This window comes from Ovis canadensis, chromosome 5, assembly GCF_042477335.2.
Source record: "Ovis canadensis isolate MfBH-ARS-UI-01 breed Bighorn chromosome 5, ARS-UI_OviCan_v2, whole genome shotgun sequence".
In the NCBI taxonomy this organism is placed as follows: Eukaryota; Metazoa; Chordata; class Mammalia; order Artiodactyla; family Bovidae; genus Ovis; species Ovis canadensis.
In genome coordinates this window covers 114,129,934-114,154,212 of record NC_091249.1, presented here as the reverse complement: position 1 = coordinate 114,154,212, position 24,279 = coordinate 114,129,934, and the positions used below count along the sequence as shown (strand labels likewise).

Here is a 24,279-nt window from a genome sequence, read left to right as displayed (position 1 = left end):
GAATAAAATGGCTGGGAGAAGCCTTCCAGGGTTAGAACAAATATCAAATACTGACCAGAGAATTTGTTTCTTCAAAGGAGGCAATGTTTAACTGGATTAGTTTGTAGAACAACAGAGCAATCAGCTGGCAATTAATGGAATTTAACAGCTGGTTGTGGTCAGTGAAAGAGAGGAAGAGAGCCATACACATACTGTCATCCCAGAGAGACTGTGGGCATACCTAAAGTGGTGCCTTCCTGCAAAACAACCACAAAATTTTAACATTGAATCTGTGTTTGTGTGTGGATGGGTGGTTTGGGAGCGATGGTCGGTATGCATGGCGAATAGACCATATTAAATAATCTACCAGTTACAGAACAAAAATTTAAAAATGACAATAACAAGCCCTGAAATAGAGGTAATCAATACCCAGAGTTTCTACACTATATAACCTAAAATTTTCAGTTTCTTAAAAAAACTTTATAAGGTGTGCAAAGAAATCAGTTAAGAGCAAATAAAAAAAAAAACAAGCAACAAAAACTCTGAGACTGACCAGATATGATTTCATATCTACTTTTTAGTCCCCAAATGTTCATTTGTTCTTATTATCATTTTTGCCTCTCTATTGATAGTTTCTGTTTGATGAGCATTGCCATCATGCCTTCCTTTACCTCTTTAATTATGCTTTCCGTTGGTTCTGTGACCATGTTTCTAAAGACTCCTTTGAAGCCTTTTATGTGAAATCTGATATCTTTCATGCTCTAGGCATTCTTCTCAAAATATGGAGCCAAGAAGAAAAAGCACCCTAATTAGAAGATGACCAGAAGAACTCATAAACTTGCTAATATTCTGCTACTTTATAGCTATGAACCCACTTTATAATCCAGTTTTATTCTTCTATGGATCTGAAGACTATAATTCTATTATAATCCTCAGGGCCAAATTCATTCAAAAATATTTTCATATGTTGTCACATTGTTGAAGCTTTTCTGCCAACTTCTTTTCTTGGCCACCTTATAGGCTACAAAATTCTGACTTTTCTTACTACATGAATTAAATATGAGATTTCACTGAATATATCTTTAGAAGTGCCAACAAAGCATGGTTTTTTTTTTAAGATTTACTGGATGTCTTCCCGCTTGGAAACCCAAGTCCAGTTACTCCAAATGAAATGTAGATGGGAATTTCTAACAAAACATATTTAAAAATGAGATTTACTCTGCTTATAAGTATTAGGCTATAGTAGTAAAACTGGAACTAACTATATTTATTATATAACTTTGACTTCATCAAAATTGAAGATACTTTGAAATGACATAGAGAAATATATAACCTATATATGTTTGTGTATATGAATAGGAACTTCCCTGGTGGCTCAGAGGGTAAAGCGTCTTCATATATCTCAGAATGCTATTCTGTCTATCTAAAATACTTATTTGGTTTCTCATCTTTAGGAGTTGAGATTATTTTCACATATATATGAAAGAGAGTATTCAATTAAAAAAGAACAACATGTGGTGATTCTTGATTTGTATAGCTCACCAAGATATTCTGTGGAATTCAGTTCAGTCACTCAGTCGTGTCCAACTCTTTGTGACCCCAAGATGATCTGTTATATCCAAGTTTATTTGGGACTTTTTATTATTAAAAAAAAAACATCATCACTATCACATTAGTGTCTTTGACCCTCTTAAACAAATACGTATTTATCAGAAAGTGTCAATACATATCCTTAAAATATGGTAGGACAGAGAAAAAAAGTTAAGATTTTTATGTTAATAGAGACTTTTACAAAAACCTGACAGAATTCTTCAGCATGTTTTCAATCATAATTATTTTCTCATAGGCAATTTTTATGCAGAGTACATCATGAGAAATGCTGGGCTAGATGAAGCACAAGCTGGAATCAAGATTGCTGGGAGAAATATCAATAACCTCAGATATGCCAATGACACCACCATTATGGCAGAAAGCAAAGAAGAACTACAGAGCCTCTTGATGAAAGTGAAAAAGGAGAGTGAAAAAGTTGGCTTAAAGCTCAACACTCAGAAAACGAAGATCATGGTATCTGGTCCCATCACTTCATGGCAAACAGATGGAGAAACAGTGGAAACAGTGACAGATTTTATTTTTCTGGGCTCCAAAATTACTGCAGATGGTGATTGCAGCCATGAAATTAAAAGACTCTTGCTCCTTGGAAGACAAGTTATGACCAATCTAGACAGCATATTAAAAAACAGAGACATTATTTTGCCAACAAAAGTCCGTCTAGTCAAGGCTATGGTTTTTCCTGTGGTCATGTATGGATGTGAGAGTTGGACTGTGAAGAAAGCTGAGTCCTGAAGAATTGATGCTTTTGAACTGTGGTGTTGGAGAAGACTCTTGAGAGTCCCTTGGACTGCAAGGAGATCCAACCAGTCCATCCTAAAGGAAATCAGTCCTGAATATTCATTGGAAGGGCTGATGCTGAAACTGAGACTCCAATTGTTTGACCATCTGATGCAAAGAGCTGACTCATTGGAAAAGACCCTGATGCTGTGAAAGATTGAGGGCAAGAGGAGAAGGGGATGACAGAGGATGAGATGGTTGGATGACATCACTGACTCGATGGACTTGAGTTTGAGTAAACTCCAGGATTTGGTGATGGACAAGGAGGCCTGGCATGCTGCAGTCCATGGGGTCACACGAGTGAGCGACTGAACTAAACTGAGGCAATTTTTTGGTATGTCTCATTAATTGAATATTAAATACTCAATATTAAGTAAACAAATTTTTTACAAATGTCCATAATCATGAAACCACTGCTACAAACAAGATATAGAATAATTTAATCTCTTCTAAAGGTTTACCAATGCCCCTTTGCATTTAGTCTCTTCTTTCCACTCCCGTTCCTGACATCTACTAATCCAATTTCGTTTCTGGAGTTTTTCCATTTCAAGAATGTCATATGAATGGAATCAGATAGGGTTATCAGAACTTTGGTCTTGTCCAAAACATCCAGGACCAAATGTCCTGCAAGGGAGTGGCCAAGTCCTAATAAGACTTTGGAACAACTGGAACTTTCGTTGCCAGAGGGAATGTGAATGGTATAGCTACTCTGGAAAATTGTTTTGCAGTTTCTTATCGGACATGACTTAGCAACTAAACAACTACATAAAATTATAAATGTGCACTCTTTCAATCACGTCTCCTACAGCTAGTTTAGCAAATGGCTCCACCTAGTGGAAATAAGTGCTTATTAAATCTAACTTTACATTTGATTTAGAATTGCAGCATATCAGTTTTATCCCGTTTTTTAAATTTAGACATTCTTATTGTATTTTGGATCATTTCTATGTGGTAGTTAAGGAGCTCAAGGTTAAAAATCCCCAAAGGTAATCAAGTATATAAGATAGAATATTTCTACATATTTTCTTTTCTTTTTTTAAAAAATATTCCACATATGCATTTTTCATTATGGTAAAATATAAAATCCACCATTTTAGCCATTTTAAGCATACAGTTCAGTGGCATTAAATATGTTCATAATGATGTGCAACCATCATCACTTTCAGAGCTTTTCATCATCGATTGAAACCTGTACCCAACAAATGTTAACTCCATACCCCCTCCTTCCCTCAGACTCTGGTTACCTCTGTTCAATTTTCTGCCTCTGTGAATGTGAACAATAATATTTTTCCAGCTTTACTGAGATACAACTGACATTTACTATTGTGTAAGTTTAGGGTGATAATGTGTTGATTTGATACATTTATATATTGCAAAATGATTATCTCTATAGCACTGGTACCATACCTATAATGCCACATAGTTACCATGTTTTTGGTGCTACATACTGTTTTCTTAGTAGAGGAAAGATCTGGGGGTAAAGTGCTGTATAACTTGGGGTAAATCCTAGACACGGTAATAAAAATCTTGTTTTCTCAAAGGTAAAACGGTAAGTTGGAATAAAGGCTGAGAAAGCAAGAAGATCTTAGGCTTTAATATAAAAAAAAATTGTTTGGCTCTGCTGGGTCTTTATTGCTTTGTCTAGTTTCGGAGACTGAGGGCTACTCTTCCTTGCAGTAGGCCGTGTGATGCTTCTCGTTTCGGTGGCTTCTCTTTTAAAGCACAGGCTCTAGGCACACAGGGCTTCAGCAGCTATAGCAGAGAGGCTACATGCGGAATCTTCCTGGACCAGGAATTGAACCTGTGTCCCCTGTACTGGCAGTCGGATTCTTATTCACTGTGCCACCAGTGAAATCCAGCCTTAGGCTCTTAAATTAAAAAAAAAAAAAAACTACTTTGTACATTAGTAGTGATATTAGTACATAAAGTGAATATATGGAGAGATAATTATATGATTCTCTGATTTTGCTACATCATTCATTTATTAATTTATCCTTCAACTTTTAATTCAGCATTTAACATGTACCAGACACAATACTAGGCTCAGCAAATGCAAAGGGTAACATAAGGCTTGGTTCCTATCTTCTAGGATTCACACATATTCTGGGACTAACAGCAACAGTACATAAAAACTTAAAAAATTAAATAAAATGCATGAAGGATAAAACACTTGTAGATAAAACATTCTACAAACAGTGGTATAATTGTAGATATACTGAATCTCAAAAATTAATTTTCTAATAAAATTTTATAAATATATAAATAAACATGAAATTTGTGTTTGATCTAAAATGTATAATTACAAGAAATCTTATGTTAATTTTTAAAAAGGGTAAAGTTTTTCTTTGCAGTATTACTAGATTCTCAAATTACTTTGAGAAACCATTCTTTTCAGTTAATTTAATAGAACCACTTTTAATACAACATTTACTATAGCAAACAAAGCACTAAGCACTTTTTATATAAGAAATTAAATGTAATTTGAGGGTAAAAGCTTCCCACATAGCTCAGTCAGTAAAGCATTTGTCTGCAATGCGGGAAACCTGGGTTCAATTCCTGGTTCGGGAAGTTACCTTGGAGAAGGAAATGGCAACCCACCTCAGTATTCTTGCCTGGAGAATCCCATGGACAGAGGAACCTAGCAGGCTACAGTCCATGGGATCGCAAGAGTTGGACATGACTTAGTGCTATCTTTCTTTTCTTTGAGGGTAAAAACATCATGTTTTTAAAAAGTTTTTTAAAAACTCTTTAAGTTATTTTAAGCTAATAATGTTAAGAACTAGAAATATCAATTATTTCAATGTACTTCTTTGACTCTTTTTAATGAAGCACTCTTCCATCCAAAGAAAAGAGAATGTTTTCTTAAATGGCCAGATATGCTCAATTACACACGTTAAGAAACATTTGGGTAGAGGAAAATATCAGGAGTTTGTTGATTAGGTATCAGGCCATTGTTTTTCGTCTATGTTTTTGTTGTAAAAAGTACATTTTAGAAGGTATCCATCTTTGAAAAAGGAATACATTTATTATTCTACATTCTATACCATAAGATTTTAAGAAACATATTCAATAGATTTCATAAATTGGATAAAATACTTTCCGAAAGGAACAGGATGCAAAATTTCCTCATATAAAGATGGAGTGTGAGAGAGAAAATCATGAACATAAATCTTTGGAATAGTTTTCTTGAGTCTGGGCATGCTCTTATCGGCGATCAGCTGCTCTCTTGTTTTTCTAGGATTTGCTGCAGCCAGGAGCTCTTTTTATGCTCAGTTCAGAATGGCCATCCTGCATGGTTGGAAAGCTTCATGTTCTTCATGTCTCCTAGCAGCTTGGGGGGAGAAGGAAATGGCACCCCACTCCAGTGTTCTTGCCTAGAGAATCCAATGGATAGAGCAGCCTGATGGACTGCTGTTCATGGGGTCGCACAGAGTCAGACACGACTGAAGTGCCTCAGCAGCAGCAGCAGCAGCAGCAGCAGCAGCAGCAGCAGCAGCAGCAGCAGCAGCAGCAGCAGCAGCAGCTTGGGTCCCTGAAGAGCAGTGCTGGCCAAGATCATGATGTCATTCCCACTGTGGCCATGAGTTGTCAAGAGCTAAATGGTTCCTCATCTTGTTTAAAAATACATTGTGCAAAACTACTGACTATACTGCCCAGATTTAATCTGACATAACTATATCAAGTATCTAGAGCATATTAACATTTTGACTTGTTTATTAATTTATAGCCTGCTTCTTTTCTATACAATGTCAATTGATGTAATAAACCACTCAGTACCATTTTGTTTCAGCTCTTAAAATAGGTGAATACAAACATGCAATTTCAGGCTTTCTGGGGAATGATTTCTATGCCTTATTAAAGAGGAAACTCTATGTACATCAAGCATGGTTAGTTATGAATTGCAGGAGATTTTAACCATAAGCCTTTACCCTATCATATATTAATAATCTGTATCCTTACTGCAGTAACAGTTCTGTATAAAAACAATAAATGGTTTCTCATAGGCTACAGCCTTATACTTCCTGTGACTACAGTGGTGATCTCTGCTCTCAGGAACTACAGTTTAATCAGGACTGTATCCTGCTCCAACTTTTCTAATGGAAAAGTTTTTCTAATGTAACTTAATGAATATATGTTTTACAATTTTCTTCCCTCAAAGGAAGTCAATGTATGTTTTGTTACAACATGCTTTCAACATTCTGGTGATGAAAGAGGCAAAACTAGATTTTCACAGTCTACAAATGGGGAACCTGATGGATGTTGAAGTTAAGTGGTTTACCAGTCATCACCCAGGGGGTGCAGGTCTGACTCTCTTACCTGCATTTCCTTTTTACTCACTCAAACCATGTTCTTCACACATGATAGATCCACAGCAATCTCTTGTTTTTATTTTTTAGCCCCAGAGTTTCTGATTACTTAAATTCTACAAGTCAGTGTGCAAAAAGGATGATGCTGTTGAAGAGAATGAGTTTTCTGCACCTGTTTTATACTGCAGTGTTTTGGAAATAAACAGCATTTTCCTAAAGCTGTATGTTTAAATTTGTCTTGCTAAATATGACTTTTATTTGTGTCTGCTTGGTCATCAAAATCATTATCTGCTTTTTCCTGCCAGTGATGGAGGAAAAACAACATCCTAAATGGGTTGAGTAGGATAATTTTTATCTGAAGAAAAGTTCTTAATTGCAAAGATTTGTGCAGTAGTGACAGGAACAGAAAAAGAAGCTCATGAAAAGTTGGTAAACTCCTTGCTGTTGAAACGAGTAACTCAAATTCTGATTGGCGGCTGCCAGAGAGACTGGAGTTTCTTCTGTGTTGATAGAAAATGGTTCAGCCGGCAAGACCCAGTTATGGTTCTCCAGAAGAGGGCACCAGTTTCCAAGAACAGAATCAGGAGGCCTGCGTCCCTGCTCAGTCTCTGCGACCCTGTGGACCGTAGCCCTCCGTGGACCGTAGCCCTCCGTGGACCGTAGCCCTCCGTGGACCGTAGCCCTCCAGGCTCTCTCCATGGGGCTTTCCTGGTAGGAATACTGGAGTGGGTTGCCATTTCTTATTCCAGGGGATCTTCCCCACCCAGGGATCAAACCCGTGTCTCCTATGTCTCCTGCATTGCAGGCGGATTCTTTTACAGCTGAGCCACTGGGAAAGTTCCCAGAATTGAAGGATAAAAGAATCTAAATCTATATCAAGATAAGGATAAAGTCAGCCTTCTGGCCCTTCATGACTGATGCTTTTTTCTCAAGGAAGGACAGTACTGAAAATTAATACCAAACTGTAAATTATACCACTACAATTCAAGTGTATTAAAGCATTGTGTAGTGAAATTTGTGATATTAAGGGGTTTTTTGGTTATAAAAATCTGTCCTTTGTTGATGTTTCCAAACATCACACATGAATGTGCCAGAAAATTTGGCTTAGTCTAAACCAAGTAGACTAGGCATTAAGGCACTTTCCTAAGCACCAGCTTGCAGTAATCTCATCATAAAAGAAATCATTTCATGAACAGTTCCTTTTCGACTTAACACATAGGTGGTCATTTTATAGGGGCTCTTGTCCTAGTTACTGAAAGTGCTCTTTATTAATTTTTCTCTCATTTAAAAACTTTGATTATAATGGACAACTGAGTGATTACTATGATTACCATTTAAAAACTATTTAAATACTGCAAATGTGATATTGGGACTAATTTTTGCCTTTTATATCCCAAAACTTATGACACTTGATTTTTCTTTCCCAGGTCTTATTCAAAATGGATCTTGGTTCTGACCAGGTACTGTTTGGTAAAACATGAACTCTTTGTGCCAAAACTCAGCAAATATGTGTGGGGCACCAACTTATTTAAGTTATTGTCCTAAGAGCAGGGGTGAAGTGCTAAGATTATTAAGCCATTTGAATAAATTTCTCCAGGTTCGGGCACTTCTGATGTGATTATTTTTAACTACAATGGTCAATCAGTTCAAACAGTTGGTGAGTTCAGCCTTCCGATTAGGAAATCTCTGTCTTTGAAAAAATGAATTATTTGGCTGACTCACTTGACAGCTTATTTTTAGGAAAGTGACTCAATTGGGCCTTATGTGTAAGTACAACCTCAATTGTCAGAGCTCATTCTCAACTGAATCAGGTGCACAGAGGCCTTGAAAGTTTTCTCTTTTCCTTTATGTTCTCTTGATCAGCTGTTGCCTTTCATTCCTATGTGGACTGGGGATTTTAGTTCTGAAATGGCTTAGCACCTATTATCTAAGTTTACAGACCATGCACCTGTGCAGAGAACTCAGGTTCTAGGAGGTGAATCCCATACTTAAACTACAGTGACAGGCGCATGCTCCAACTCCCTCTTTCCTGGCTGGAACCATGGACGGTGCAGAGGGAAACAAGGAAAAGAAGGTTCCTGCTGGCCAGAAACGCTTAAGGAAAAGCGAGAGTTTCGCTGAGGTTAAGATCAAGTGCCTGAGAATGAAGTTTGCCCAAAAGATGCTTCCGAAAGGCAAGGAGGAAGCTTATCAATGAAAAAGCTAAGCAGATATATAGAACTGAAATTCGAATGGCTTAGGATGGCATGAAGAGCCAGCAACACCTGTGTGGCTATGGAGCCCAAATTGGCATTTGCCATCAGGATCAGAGCTACCAACCATGTGAGCCTGAAGGTTCGAAAGGTGCTACAGCTCCTTCGGCTCCATCAGAACTTCAGTCGCACCTTTGTGAAGCTCAACAAGGCATCAGCAGTGGAGTCTTACACTGCACCAGTTCAGTTCAGTGGCTCAGTTGTGTCCGACTCTTTGTGACCCCATGGACCGCAGCACACCAGTCTTCCCCATCCATCACCAACTCCCAGAGCTCACTCAAACTCATGTCCATTGAGTCAGTGACGCCATCCAACCATCTCATCCTCTGTCGTCCCCTTCTCCTCCTGCCTTCAATCTTTCCCAGCATCAGGGTCTTTTCCAATGAGTCAGCTCTTTGCATCAGGTGGCCAAAGTATTGGAGTTTCAGCTTCAGCATCAGTTCCTCCAGTGAACACCCAGGGCTGATCTCCTTCAGAATGGACTGGTTGGATCTCCTTACAGTCCAAGGGACTCTCAACAGTCTTCTCCAACACCACAGTTCAAAACCATCAATTCTTCAGTGCTCAGCTTTCTTTATAGTTCAACTCTCACATCCATACATGACTACTGGAAAACACAAAGCTTTGACTAGATGGGCCTTTGTTGGCAAAGTAATGTCTCTGCTTTTTAATGTGCTGTCTAGGTTGGTCATAGCTTTTCTTCCAAGGAGCAAGCGTCTTTTAATTTCATGGCTGCAGTCACCATCTGCAGTGATTTTGGAGCCCAAGAAAATAAAAGTCTCTCATTGTTTCCATTTTCCCCATCTATTTGCCATGAAGTATTTGCCATATATTGCATGGGGGTACCCAAATCTGAAGTCATTAAATGAATTGATCTACAAGTGTGGTTATGGTAAAATCAACAAGAAGTGAATTGCCCTGACAGATAATGCCTTGTTTGCTTGATCTCTTGGGAAATAATGGCATTATTTGCATGGAGGATCTGATTCATGAGATCTATACCATTGGAAAATGTTTCAAAGAAGCAAACAACTTTCTGTGAACCTTTAAATTGTCTTATCCATGAAATGGAATGATGAAAAAGACCACCCATTTTGTAGCAAGTGAAGATGCTGGCAACAGGGAAGACCAGATCAACAGCCTTATTAGAAGGATGAACCAAGGTACCTACCATGATTATATTTGTAATCTGGTCAGTTAAAAAATGATTGAAACAAATTAAAAAAAATACAGTGATCAACAGAAGATATGAAATGTATGTTGTAATTTCAGAAACATCTGGGTGAAATTCCACAAAGTACATTTCAATTAAGGGAAATTAAAAATATATACTTGTGGCTTTATTTTTGCTTTCTTATGTGATCAGGCATTTCTTTTTATTCCTAGTTCATGATCCATGATACATATTTTTGCTTTAGCTCTTCTTTTTATCCCAGTAAGTCAGGCCACATTGAACCTGTCATTTAATTCATAAAGTTTAGTCTGTGTACATCATTGTTATTTCTTATAGGTCTCCTTAGCTCCTGTGCTACAGACTTTTGCTTTGCAAAAAACAGAACAAGAGAGCAAAACATAAATAAAAGTACTGAAGGAGATCAGCCCTGGGATTTCTTTGGAAGGAATGATGCTAAAGCTGAAACTCCAGTACTTTGGCCACCTCATGCGAAGAGCTGACTCATTGGAAAAGACCCTGATGCTGGGAAGGATTGGGGGCAGGAGGAGAAGGGGACGACCGAGGATGAGATGGCTGGATGAGGATGAGATCGACGGACGTGAGTGTGAGTGAACTCCGGGAGTTGGTGATGGACAGGGAGGCCTGGCGTGCTGCGATTCGTGGGGTCGCAAAGAGTCGGACACGACTGAGTGACTGAACTGAACTGAACTGAAATCAAAATTTACTCCCTGGAGGAAGAATTTGCAGCATAATAAAACTGATGAAATGCAAGAGGACTTGGTAAAATCTTATATAATGCTCTTCTAGGCCTTAGTGAGGAAGAGTAACCATTCCATAAATTCACTTTGCTTCCATCAGTCTCCTTACAGCAGGTTAAAGAGGAAATCTGCTATAAGGCATGATATTATGTGGTTAGGGCATAGTAAGTAGGCTATCTTAAGTATCACAGTGGCCACTCAGTAAACTCTCTTAATGAGCTTGTTTTGAAATAGAGACAGTGCGGCCCCTGTTGGCCTACTGTTTTCCTGGCCCAGGAGGTATATGCTGGCAGACCCAGGGCAGTTCACCAGGAGATTTGCTCAGTCCTTTGTCCTTTCTTCTGGGAGATAATTTTCACCACATCTCTGCACAGCACTTACCAAGGCAATGCGTAAGGCATCCAGCCACAATCAGGTCGGGAGGCTCCACTATGTCATTCTGCTTGCAAATATTTGGTCCTCCCAGGGAGTCCAAGAGGGGCAGCAAACCTGAAACCCTCTGTGGATCCTTCCTCAGATCCTGCTTTCATGCCTGTGTTCTCAGTCATGTCTGACTCGTTATGACCCACAGACTGTCACCCACCCACGGGATTCTCTCAGCAAGAATACTGGAGTGGGTTGCCATTTCGTTTCCTCCTCCAGGGGATCTTCCCAACCCAGGAAGCAAACTCTTGTCTCCTCTGTCTCCTGCATAGGCAGGTGAATTCTTTACCACTGCGTCACCTGGGGGTTGGACTTTAGGGAGTTTAAATCCTCCCCTACCAATGGCCAATACTCAATAATTTCCTGTCCCCTTTTTTTCCTTAGTATGATGTAGTTCTAGCAAAGTTGGTTTAAGGATTCCATAGTGATGAGAAGACCAAGATAAAGCACTGTATATTATACCTGAAAAGATCTGAGTGGAGGAAATGAAGTTTTTAAGAATCTAGTATTTGTCCCACATCATGAAGGTTTAGGTAGAAAACTGTGGATAAAACTTACTGTTGAAGACATTGTAGCAGAGGCTTCAGTATAACAAAAGCAAAAGTAAGATAGCAACTGGTTATTTTAAAATTTTTATCTTATATTGGAGTATAGTTGATTTACGGGGTTATGTTGGTGTCAGGTATATAGCAAACTGATTCAGTTATACCTATACGTGTATCCATTCTTTTTCAAATTCTTTTCCCATTTAGGTTATTACAGAATATGGAGTAGAGTTCCCTGTGCTACACAGTAGGTTCTTGTTCTCTATTTTTTAATTTATTTTATTTTATTTTTAGGTTCTTGTTCTCTACTTTAAATACAGTAGTGTGTATATGTCAGTTCCAAGCTCCCAATTTATTCTTCCCCCTTACTCTGCCCCACCTTTCCCCTGTAGTAACCATAAATAGGAAAAAGAGTAAGTTAAGGCTGTATATTATCACCATGCTTATTTAACTTCTATGCAGAGTACATCATGAGAAACGCTAGGCTGGAGGAAGCACAAGCTGGAATCAAGATTTTGGGGAGAAATATTAATAACCTCCTGGCCACCTGATGAGAAGGACTGAGTCATTTGAAAAGACTCTGATGCTGGGAAAGATTGAGGGCAGGAGGAGAAGGGGACAACAGAGGATGAGATGGTTGGATGGCGTCACTGACTCAATGGACATGGGTTTGAGTGAACTCCGGGAGTTGGTGATGGACAGGGAGGCCTGGCGTGTTGTGGTTCATGGGGTCGCAAAGAGTTGGACACGACTGAGCGACTGAACTGAACTGAACTGAACCATAAATTTTTTTTCTAAGTCTGGTTTCTGTTTTGTGCATCAGTTCATTTGTATCATTTTTAAAGATTCTGTGTATAAGCGATGTCAGACAGTATTTGTCTTTGTCTGACGTAATTCACTTAGGGTGATAATCTCTAGTTGCATCTATGTTGCTGCAAATGACATTATTTCATTCTTTTAACATCTGAGTAGTATTCCATGGGTACCACATCTTCTTAATCCATTCATCTGTAAGTAGATATTTAGGTTGCTTCTGTAGCAACACAGTGAACATTGGGGTGCACGTATTCTTTCAAACCACAGTTTTCTCTGGATATGTACCCAGGAGGGGGATTGTGAATCATACGCTAGCTTAATTTTCAGTTTTCTAAGGAACTGCCGTACTGTTTCCATACTGTTTTCCACTGCACCAATTTACATTCCCATTGGCCGAGTAGGGAGGGGTCCTCTTCTCCACACGTTTTCCAGTTTTTGCTCTCTGTAGGCGTTTTAATGATGGCCATTCTGACCAGTGTGAGGTGGCACCTCTTCATAGTTGTTTTTTTTAATTAAATTAATTTTTAATTGAAGGATAATTGTTTTATCTCTCTAATAACTAGCAATGCTGAGCATCTTTTCATGTGCCTCTTGCTGAGTCACACAGAATTTTATTTCATATAGAGAAGCAATCCAAAGCTATGTAAAATGTATAGCTCAGGCTTTGGAAGAGGGGTTCTCAACTCTGGCTGCACATTAGAAATATCTGGGGAGATTTTAAAATTCCTGGTGCCCAGATTACACCCCAACACCAATTAAATCATAATCTCTGAGGATGGAACCCACACATCAATATTTTTTAAAGTTCTCTAGATGATTACAGTGTGTGATCATAACTGAGAACTGCTGCTTCAGGAATAAACCGAGTTGCCTGAAGTAGTATGTCACTTAAAGGAACAATATAGTATTCCAGAAGTACTATGTTGTGTAAAACAAACAACGCTCCCCTCGCCCCCACCAACAGAGACAGAGAAATAGCATCTCTTAGACATTTTTGGTAAAGAGATTATTTCTGTGTGGTAGTGCTAAAGGTTACGCTGACTCATTTGGAACCATCTTAGAAGCGGATATGACATTTAATTAAGCCTTGCCAGTTCTGCCTTGACCCTTGTTTTCTGCCAGAAATACTTGGGCAATTTTGAGCTTAAAATTTTGTGATATTTCTAACACATGAGACATCTACATGGGTGAAGCATATTGGATAATCAGCATTTGTTAAAGAACAGAATTTTTTGTGTTAATTTGGCAAGATAGCTTGTAATATCAGTATGCACTTCTAGTCATTACCATTGGATTATTTTTCATGAACCTTTGTTGTCTTCAACTAGTATCCATTTAGTTAAGCTTGGGTTTTCATGTTGGACTTGTTTGAATTCTATCTAGTTGTGTGTCTTTAGTAAATTAGGTACTTTTGGCAGTGTATAAAAACTAATAAAGAGAAATCTCAACTAAGCAGAGTTGGAAGACCAGAAAGGGGATGCTCATGTGCTCTGATGATAGCAGAGCCCAACAGAAAGAAGAAAGACTCCTCTTCTTTCCTGACAAGGACTCAGCTACTGAAGAGGGATGGCTTTTTCGCTTACTACAGTCTCCTAGCTTCCTTTTTCCCTCTATAAACAGTTTCTCCTTATTTTGTGCATGCAGAGACTTCCATGCAGCTTGCCATGGTTGTAGACCTTAAGTAGCAACTCTCTGCTGATACTGAATAAACCCATCTTTTCTGGAGAAATATCTGGTAGCCTACTTGTTTTAGATTAACACTTCTTTTCCTTTATTTGTATGAAATCAAGATAATATGTGTGCCTAACCCATAGATTACAGGATTAAATGACAAAGCAATGAAAAGTGCTTTGCAAAGTGCCTGATAAATCATAAGCAGTAAGTGATAGCTATTAATTTTAATAATATTATGCACATTGGGATAATCAGAAGTAAGCAAGCTTCTCATTTCTATATATCAAAAAAGGTAATGAATATTCACTACTTATTTTGAGCAACTAGAATATATCCAGCTTTGGGCTAGAAGGCTTATACAGATTTGTTATTTCATCTTCTTTGTATGAAGTAGATCTTATTATCCTTGCTTTACTAATGGGAACCTCGATGGCAAAGGAGTTTAACAATGCATCCTAATTTTATTTCAGTAAGCGCATTGATTTAGCAACCACCTTAATAATGGGTCTCCCAAACCTCTTGCCGGAGAAGGCAATGGCACCCCACTCCATTACTCTTGCCTGGAAAATCCCATGGACGGAGGACCCTGGTAGGCTGCAGTCCATGGGGTTGCTAAGAGTCGGGCACGACTGAGTGACTTCACTTTCGCTTTTCACTTTCATGCATTGGAGAAGGAAATGGCAACCCACTCCAGTGTTCTTGCCCGGAGAATCCCAGAGACAGTGGGCCCCAGTCTATGCGGTTGCACAGAGACAGACATGACTGAAGCGATTTAGCAGCAGCAGCAGCAGCAGCAAACCTCTTGCTCTCATATTAATTTAAGTAGTAGAAAATTGTCACTGTGTACTGTATAGTGTGGATTTTTTCTCTTTGTGATTATTTAACCTTGAAGCCCACAATGAGAAAAGTTCAGCAAGTGTGAGACTATCTCTATGGGTCCATTAGGTATTTTTTCTCTCCTTTGGAAAATAGAAAAGAAAGGAACATGGAGCTGTTCAGAATTAAGAAGAAGGCATTCCCTATACAATAGATCCAGGTAACTCTGCATTGGCCAGAATGACCTAGTCAGAGAAATAGTCTGATTTCTCATCTTAGCATTCCTTTTTCCTACGAAAAGCAATCCAAATGGTCCACTGGTAATTAGACCTGCTCACTCTTTTAAATGGATCTTACATGAGCAAAGAGAAATCACAGTCCCTTTGTACTCCACTCCTTTTCTCTACTTGGTCTGCCTTAGAAGAGGATATATATCAAAGGCAGGCTGATTCTAATTAATAGAAGCTAGCAGAAGCCACGTACAGGGGAAGCTCTGCCTGAGTCTAAAGGTGGGGTAGGTATGGAGAGTATTTCTACTTGATCTAATTATGCTTTGATGCCCTATTTGTATGCCGGTAGATTATGCTCTGTAAAAACAAGATAAATTGTTCCTGTGGAAGCTCAGTGTAGACTGCTTTTTGCTTCAGGGGCTCATAAACATAATATTCATCACTATCCCATCTATCCTGAGGAAGAGTATCCAGATGGTGAAAGTCATTCTCCGGTGACTAAAAACCGTGAATACTTTCTGCCATTTTTGTCTTTGGGTTTTATCCTCCACACTTGAATAATGAGGCTTTTCCCTTAGTAGTTCTGGAGCTTGATATTTCTTAACTTAGTTGGAATGTGATCTTATATCATTCTTCAGTTAGTCTGTATCTTCACCTGAGACATGCTAGAAAGCAGAGCCACAAAGAAGGGGTTTGTGTGCCAGTGGTTATTTTGAGGGAAGGCTTGAGGCAGAGTTCATTCAGGGAGGTGGGAGAAGCTGAGACGAAGGTGGGCTACTGAGATGGTCATGGCTGGAGGTCCCAGGGCTCCATCCTTCTGAGGAGGAGGCGAAGTGCTCAGAGCTGTCCTCCTGAGGGTGCAGCAGGAAGCACTTGCCTTTAGCGCTCATCCCCCAGTGAGTGAGGCTTTCCCAGCATTACTGCACTCTAGTTGCCCATGTGTGTGTATGTGTGTGGAATGGGATTCTGGTGAACTTTCAGGTCACAGAATGGGAAAGGCCTGGTGTTGGCACTTGAGAATAGGCACTGTCTGCATCAAGTGAGTCAAAGCAAGCCCTCTGCTGATCACTAGTGCCAAGACCGGACTCGGAGGTAAGGTGTAAGGAGAGAGAGGTTGGGCATCTGGTTTAAGGCAAACTGAAACATCTTTATGACAGCATGCGTGTTCAATCGCTTCAGTCATGTCTGACTCTATGCAACCCCCATGGACCATAGCCTGCTGGGCTCCTCTGCCCAGGGGGTTTTTCTGGCAAGAATACTGGAGTAGGTTGCTACGCCCTCCTCCAGAAGATCCTCTTGACCTAGGGATACAACCCATGTCTTCTGTGTTGCCGGTGGATTCTTTGCTGCTGAGCCACCCGGGAAGGCCCTCTTTGTGACAGACCAGCCTGGGATTGAATCTGGGCTTCATCACTTGCTCTGAGCCAGTTATTTGTCATTACTATGTTTCAATATACTCAATATAAAGTGAAAAATAAAAGTATGTGCTTCATAGCAAGAATCTGATAACTGATAGGAAACGTGGTGCAAATTGCCTGGAAAATACTATGGCATGTGGAAGAGGTATTTTGCAGTCACATCACATACCTTTAAAGAGACCAATCAAAATTATTTCTGTTGAATCATATAGCAATCTTTACCTTAAATAGAGCGAGCATTGTATTTATTTCCTTGAGCAAAGACCTTAGACACAGAGAGACTGTATAATTTAACCAAAATCTCTTACGTGGTAAGAGATAAGGCTAGTTTTCTGCCTCTACTTCCAAGTATTTAATTTCTTTCATTAATTTTTAGCAAATATTGAAACAACTAAGTTGGTCTTCCATTTGCAAATTATAATTTACTTACAAATATAATTTATGGGTCAAGGTTTAATTGCAGTGGACTAATATCTGTTTACTTACTGGACTTGGTGAGTAGCTCATTCCCTCTCATTGATTTCACTGTTGAATATTGGACAAGGCCTTGCCAAGTCGTTTTCCCATGTCAGAGTTCACCACGAAAGGGCCAGTTTAATGATCTCCCCTGACTTCTAGCTCTTAATTAAATTACTGATTCCTACAGTCTTCCTTAAAGTTGTTAGGAAGCAATTTAGTCATCAAAAGATTAAGCATTCACCTGTAGATGCTAATTTTTAAAATACCTATATAAGTGAAAAAAGTGTACAAAATAGCTTATAATTTGAAGTCAGAGACTGAGTTATATAAAGTTCATTAATCTACAATTCATCATTTAGTAGAAATGTTAGTGACCACAATGATTTTATAAGATTGTTCCTGCATTCATTATTTAATGAAAAGTATACTGCTATTGCTGTTGTTAAGTTGCTAAGTTATGTCTGACTCTTTGTGACCCCATGGACTGCAGCATGCCAGGCTTTCCTGTCCTTCACCATCTCCTGGAGTTTGCTCAAACTCATATCCATGAAGTCGGTGATGCCATCGAACCATCTCATCCTCTGCTGCCCTCTTCTCCTCCTGCCCTCAATCTTGCCCAGCATCAGGGTCTTTTCTAACAGCTCTTCACATCAGGTGGCCAAAGTATTGGAGATTCAGCTTCAACATCAGTCCTTCAATGACTATTCAGGACCGATTTCCTTTAGGATGTCCTGTTCCTAAAGGACAGGACAGGTTTGATCTCCTTGCTGTCCAAGGGACTCTCAAGAGTTTTCTTCAGTACCATAACTTGAAAGCATCAGTTCTTCTGTGCTCAACCTCCTTTATGGAGCAACTCTCACATCTGTACATGACACTACTGGAAAAACCATGGCTTTGACCATAAGGGACCTTTGTTGGTAAAGTGATGCCTCTGCTTTTTAATATGCTGTCTAGGTTTGTCATAGCTTTCTTTCAAGGAGCAAGCGTCTTTTAATTCCATGACTGCAGTCACTGTCTGTGGTGATTTTGAAGAAGTTCTATACCATAGCTTAAAAATAGCAGCATATTCTCTTTTAAATATTTGTATAGTGTTTCTTATACTCCTAGCAGTGCTCTAAGCTTCTTCCATGAACTAACACATTTAATCTTCATAATAGCCTTGAGATAGGAGCAATTATTATATCCATGTTATGGAATAGGAAACTGAGGCACAAAGGGGTAGGCGGCCTGCTCAAGATCACACAGCTGGTAAGTTGCCAAACCTTGTTCAAGCCCTTGTGATACAGCTCTGAAATGCATCCCTTAATCACTTTGCCTACTTCTTCACATGATTCCTGAAAGAAAAAATTAGAATCTGTAGTGATTTTACTGAGTATGGTAATGCTAATTACGGATAGGAATTTTTGCTTGTTGGATTTTCCCAAGACCCTATTAAGCAAACATATATAGTAGAACTTCCTATTGAAATGTTTAACAAGGTGTGTGAAGTGGACTACTACAGATAAAATGTGCAGATATGCCAGTGTTTATTTTATGCTGTCTATTCAGTTGTCTTGACCAGAATGTTCATATTCCAGATCATCTTATTGTATCTTGGTTGCTAGAGGCAGAAGTTCAACTAAATTGGCTAGGCAAGAAAATGAAATTTACTGGCAAATATAAGTAATAATCCTAATGGGTTGTGCTAGTTTAGGACTGACTATCCAGAACTTCTTTTTCTCTTTTCATCTCTTGGCTCTGAGTTCTTCTATAATAACTTCAGTCAGTTTTCTGTATATGTGGCATCAATATTGACTCTGGAAACACCAGAGGTACATAACCTTTAGCGCTCTCAGAAGGAAAGCTCCTGCCATCTAGAGTTTACATTTATTGTCAGAGAAAAGCTGATTGGCTTTGCTTGGGTCAAGTATCTGCTGTCGTCATTAATTCCAGAGGCATGCGGTGCTTCATTGGCCAACCTGGGCTGGTTAGGATTGATATGTTGTTTGAATCACGTTTAATCACAATAAATCACATTTTATTGTGATTAAAAATCACAATAAATCACATTTTATTATGATTAAAAATCACAATAAATCACATTAAATGTTGGCAATTTTCAGTTACCAGAAAAGGAAAGCAACCTGTGTTAGTCATGGCTACTTGATACTACAAAATCTTCATGTCCCTTCAAGATACTTCATGACAATGGCAATTATAATAGACATTTCTGTATCCTGTTTTCTTATTTCCCCAGAGAGCAAGATACTTAGGATGAATCATAGAGACTCTGTTCATTATTTACCATCTCCATTAAAGGGTAAAAATAATGTTGTTTTTTTTTTTTTCCACGGTCCTAAATTGCTGTGGTGATCTATGAAAGTAGGTCATTTAATTTAAAATTAAAATAGTATAACTCTTTATAGCACATATAAAACCGCCTAATGATATGTGTGAGCTCACGTCTTCTTGAGTCTTGCTTTTTACTGTTTCTTTAGATTCATTTACATTCTAGTTGTGGCAAAGCATGGGAAATTCCCAGATGTGCTCACCTGTTATACATGAACATGATTTCGTGTGTTGCTGTCTTCCTGCCTTATCAGTCTTTGTCTGCCATACACACTCTTGATCTAAGGAAATCCAGTAATACCCCATCCACAGCCCTTGGAGCCTCACCCTGACCTAACTCCGGTTCCCATTTCTTCCCCCACTGCTCTACAATAGCTTTTTAGACCAGGAGGGATGTGCGTCTCAGTTGATACAGCAAGCCCTCTGTGAAAGAGGCATGAATGTTATCCTTAGGTTAATTTGGTGAAACCAAGGCACTGAAACATTACAAGGAGTGGGTATACGATGTAGTCAGTTCAGGCTGATGAATGTCCATACTCACCTTTTTAATCATTATATTAACTCATTTAAGGAGCTTCCCTTGTAGCTCAGTCAATAAAGAGTCTGTCTGCAATGCAGGAGACCTGGGTTTGATCCCTGGGTCTGGAAGATCCCCTGGAGGAGGAAATGGCAGCCCAGTACTGCCATTTCCAGGAAGTTCTCCAGTACTTTTGCCTGGAGAACCCCATGGACAGAGGAGCCCGGCGGCCTACGGTCCATGGAGTCGAAAGAGTCTGACATGACTTAGTGACTAAACCACCACCATCATGGAATGAATAAATAAATGATTATTGAGAATCAGCCCTGATACTATGCTATGACTGACTGAGACAAAAAAAAAAAAAAAAGGAGCTAAAGTTAAAAAGAAATCAAAATGGTTTCACTCAAAAAGAAGACAGAGAAGGCAGCCCTTTCACATTTCATTAATGGAATGTCTTTGGTCAAAGCCCTTAGAGTAACATGAGGGTATTTTTGTAGAGTAAGTTATATGTGTCTGGGGGAAAATTTTTGATCTTTAAGAATCATAGAATTTGATTTAAACACACACACACACACACACACACACAATCAACGTTCCAGTATTTCCTGTGAATTCAATATATACATTTAATATTTAATTTTTTCCTTGAGGCAAGAGTCAAATGTAAGGTAACCTACATGCATTTGTTTTTTCTCTCACAAAATGTCACTTAATGTTTGTCCTTTGACATTTTAGGAATAAGGTCCTCTGACAATGCTGCTGAATCAGTGTCTACTTTGGATGAAAATTCAGCTGTGTTTAGTGAGGTGTGACACACAGCTATCTGAAAACTGGCATGTGGCTACTTCTGCCTGAATAACACTAACTTTCAAAGCAAACATTTGAAATGGATTGGATAATAATCAAAATTCTAATAAATGCAGGTAAAGGCAGATGATGGATTCATGCAGAAAAACAAAACAAAACCCATATTACCCTTAAAAGCAATCCTATAACCTCTGCAGGAGCAGAATTTTTGTCTGAAAATTTATAAGCTTTAGACTCCAAATAGCATCATTCTTAGCATATACCATGGGCTTCCCTGATAGCTCAGTTGGTAAAGAATCTGCCTACAATGCAGGAGACTCCAGTTCAGTTCCTGGGTTGGGAAGATCCCCTGGAGAAGGGATAGGCTACCCACTCCAGTATTCTTGGGCTTCCCTTGTGGCTCAGCTGGTAAAGAATCCGCCTGCAATGTGGGAGACCTGGGTTCCATCCCTGGGTTGGGAAGATTCCTCTGGAGAAGGGAAAGACTACCCACCTGGAGAATTACATAGACTGTATAGTCCACGGGGTCTCAAGGAGTTAGATGCAACTGAGTGATTTTCACTAGCATATACCACATCCAGGAGAACTTTTCCTGTGCTCATTTAACAATTATCTTTATGAAATTCCAAGTCCAATCTCATTTAGAAGATCATCATTCATCCTTATTTGCTGGCTTCTCTACAGATAATGCTGAATATTTCTATTTTTATCTTAACTCTGCCAGTAACCTGAAGAATCTTTCAACTTCATTGCCTCTTCTTTATTCTTTAAATAAGTAACTCTATTTTTGACTCTTCATATTATATATTTTGAGATAAATTGCAAATAAGTGGTCAGAGAAGAATAATTTTACTTAGATGTAGGTGCTTTTAAAAATAAATCATGTTCATCACCAAATCTGATCTCCTCATTTAAAAGATCATCATTCATTCTCATTTGCTGGCTTCTCCACAGATAATGCTGGATATTCCTATTTTTATCTTAACTCTGCCAGTTACCTGATGCATCTCTCACTGTTGATTCAAATATATTATTCCCTACCAAGAACTTCATTGCCTTTTCTTTATTCTTTAAATAAGTCACTCTAATTTTGACTCTTCATGTTATATATCTTGAGATAACTGGCAAATAAGTGGTCAAAGAAGAATAATTTTATTTAGGTGCTTAAAAAAATTGTCTTCATCAAATACCGAGTCTTTAGAATCATGTCTCTAAATCCTTTGCTTTTAAAACTCAACATATAAGGTTTACTTAGTCTGTTCACCTCGCATAAAATAAGCAGGCATGAGAGAGAGCCATGGAAAATTGTCTCCCAACACTCAGGGTTGTTTTCCCACAATGTTCTCCAATGATTCCTTCATTATTTGGCTAATTTGTCCCACTGCAAAGGTATACTAGTACTGGCTATACTATACTCACACGTATATTCCTATTCCAGTGTATTCACACTACTTTTCCCATACATCATGGGTTTGCCCAGGGAAACATGGCAGTAGGTGATAATTCCAAGGATCCTATTAAGGGTTGAATTTTATCCCCTAGCACCAAATTCATATTTTGAAATTCTAGCCCCTGGTACCTCAGGATATTACCTTAATTGGAAATAGACTCTTTGCGACCTGCCAGGCTCCTCTATCCATGGAATTCTCCAGGCAAGAATACTGGAGACGGTTGCCATTCCCTTCTCCAGCAGATTTTCCTGACCCAGGGATTGAACCCACATCTCCTGTATGGGCAGATGGATTCATTATCACTCAGCCACCTGGGAAGCCCTAGAGTCATTGCTGCTGCTGCTAAGTCATTTCAGTCGTGTCGGATTCTGTGCGACCCCATAGAGGGCAGCCCACCGGGCTCCCCCGTCCCTGGGATTCTCCAGGCAAGAGCACTGGAGTGGGGTGCCGTTGCCTTCTCCAATGGATGAAAGTGAAAAGTGAAAGTGAAGTGGCTCAGTCATGTCCGACTCTTCACGACCCCATGGACTGCAGCCCACCAGGCTCCCCCATCCATGGGAATTTCCAGGCAAGAGCACTGGAGTGGGGTGCCATTGCCTTCTCCGAGAGTCACTGCAGATGTGATTAAATAAGATGAGGTCAGACTGTAGCAGAGTCAGCCTCTAATCCCATGTGACCGGAGCCCTTATAAACATGGGAAACTTGGACACATACGTGCACAAAGGGAGAACACCCTGTGAAAATAAAGGCAGAGATCAAGGTGAGGCTTTTACAAGGCAAGCAATAAGCCGAAGATTATGAACAAACAATTAGAAGCTAAAAAGAGACTTGCAGTAGAGTCTCTCACAGCTTCAGAAGAAACCAACTCTACTGACACCTTGGTCTTAGATTTCTGGTCTGCAGAATGCTGAGACAGAACATTTCTGTGGCTTACGTCTCCTAGTTTGTGGTCTTTTGTTAAAGAAGCCCTAGAAAACTAATACAAACAGGCCTACACAGACTCTTAGAATGGACAGTTGGTGGAAATCTTAAAGTGGTTCTCCAACTGGGCCCACCCCCAACTTAGTGTTACAATTTGGTGAATCCCTCAAACTCAGCAGAGACTATACTTATGGCCTAGCAGCCAGAAAGAATGCCAGTAATCTCCACTGGCCTCTTTAATGTTAGGATTTTAGTGCTGAAGCAACCCTTCAGACCTGTACTGTTAATATTATTGATGTGCCTCTCCGGGACTCCTGACCAAGCTTCCTTTGCTCTCAGCTCTTGTAAAACCCAGTCTGTCACAGTTCTGCCCACTACCTTCCTTTCTTGCCTTTGACCCACTAGATTGTTCCCAAACCTTGCCTTACTCATACCATCATCATTATCTTTGCAGTGAGATATGTAGCCTTGTTTCTACCTATCTACACATGAACAAGAGAGTGCCCGTCGAAAACTGACAAGGTGAAAGAATGGGGTTACATTTTTGCTCCTTGACAAAAAGATAAATGGTTCCTAATTCTTGGGTTCATGTGTGACATACCCTGTGTTTCCAACTTAAATAGCGTTGAACGAGAAGCTCCATGCCTCTAGAATGATAACAGCACCTTGCGCACATTGAGTTCCAACTGTTTGCATTATGTTCTGCACCAGGCATTTCGCTAAAGACTTCTAGTTGATTCTGATAATGTCCACCATTGTCCTGGTTTACTCAGTACACACAGTTCATTTACAACACAGTGATTTTTAATGCACTTAGTTTTAACTCATACCCAGCATGAAGTCAGCCAGGTATTGTTCTCCACATTTTACAGATAAGGAAACTGAAGTTCAGAGATGTCAAATATTTACAGTGCCAAAGTGGGACTTCTGCCTGACAAGATTCATGCCCTGACAACCTAGGACGAAGTTGTAAACATGAAAAGACTACCTCCTGCCCCTCAAAAAGGAAATTT

General features: G+C 39.3%; 1 protein-coding gene across 1 annotated transcript in view; it reads left to right on the top strand.

Annotated features, from left to right (window-relative positions):
- The first annotated feature begins 6,707 nt into the window (after positions 1–6,707).
- LOC138440538 (zonadhesin-like) overlaps positions 6,708–24,279 on the top strand; it is a 30,207-nt gene continuing 12,635 nt past the window's right edge. The window contains exon 1 of the mRNA XM_069590188.1: positions 6,708–7,385. Within this exon, the coding sequence (XP_069446289.1) occupies positions 7,372–7,385 (14 nt within the window). The 5' untranslated portion in view covers positions 6,708–7,371. The remainder of the gene's footprint in view (positions 7,386–24,279) is intronic.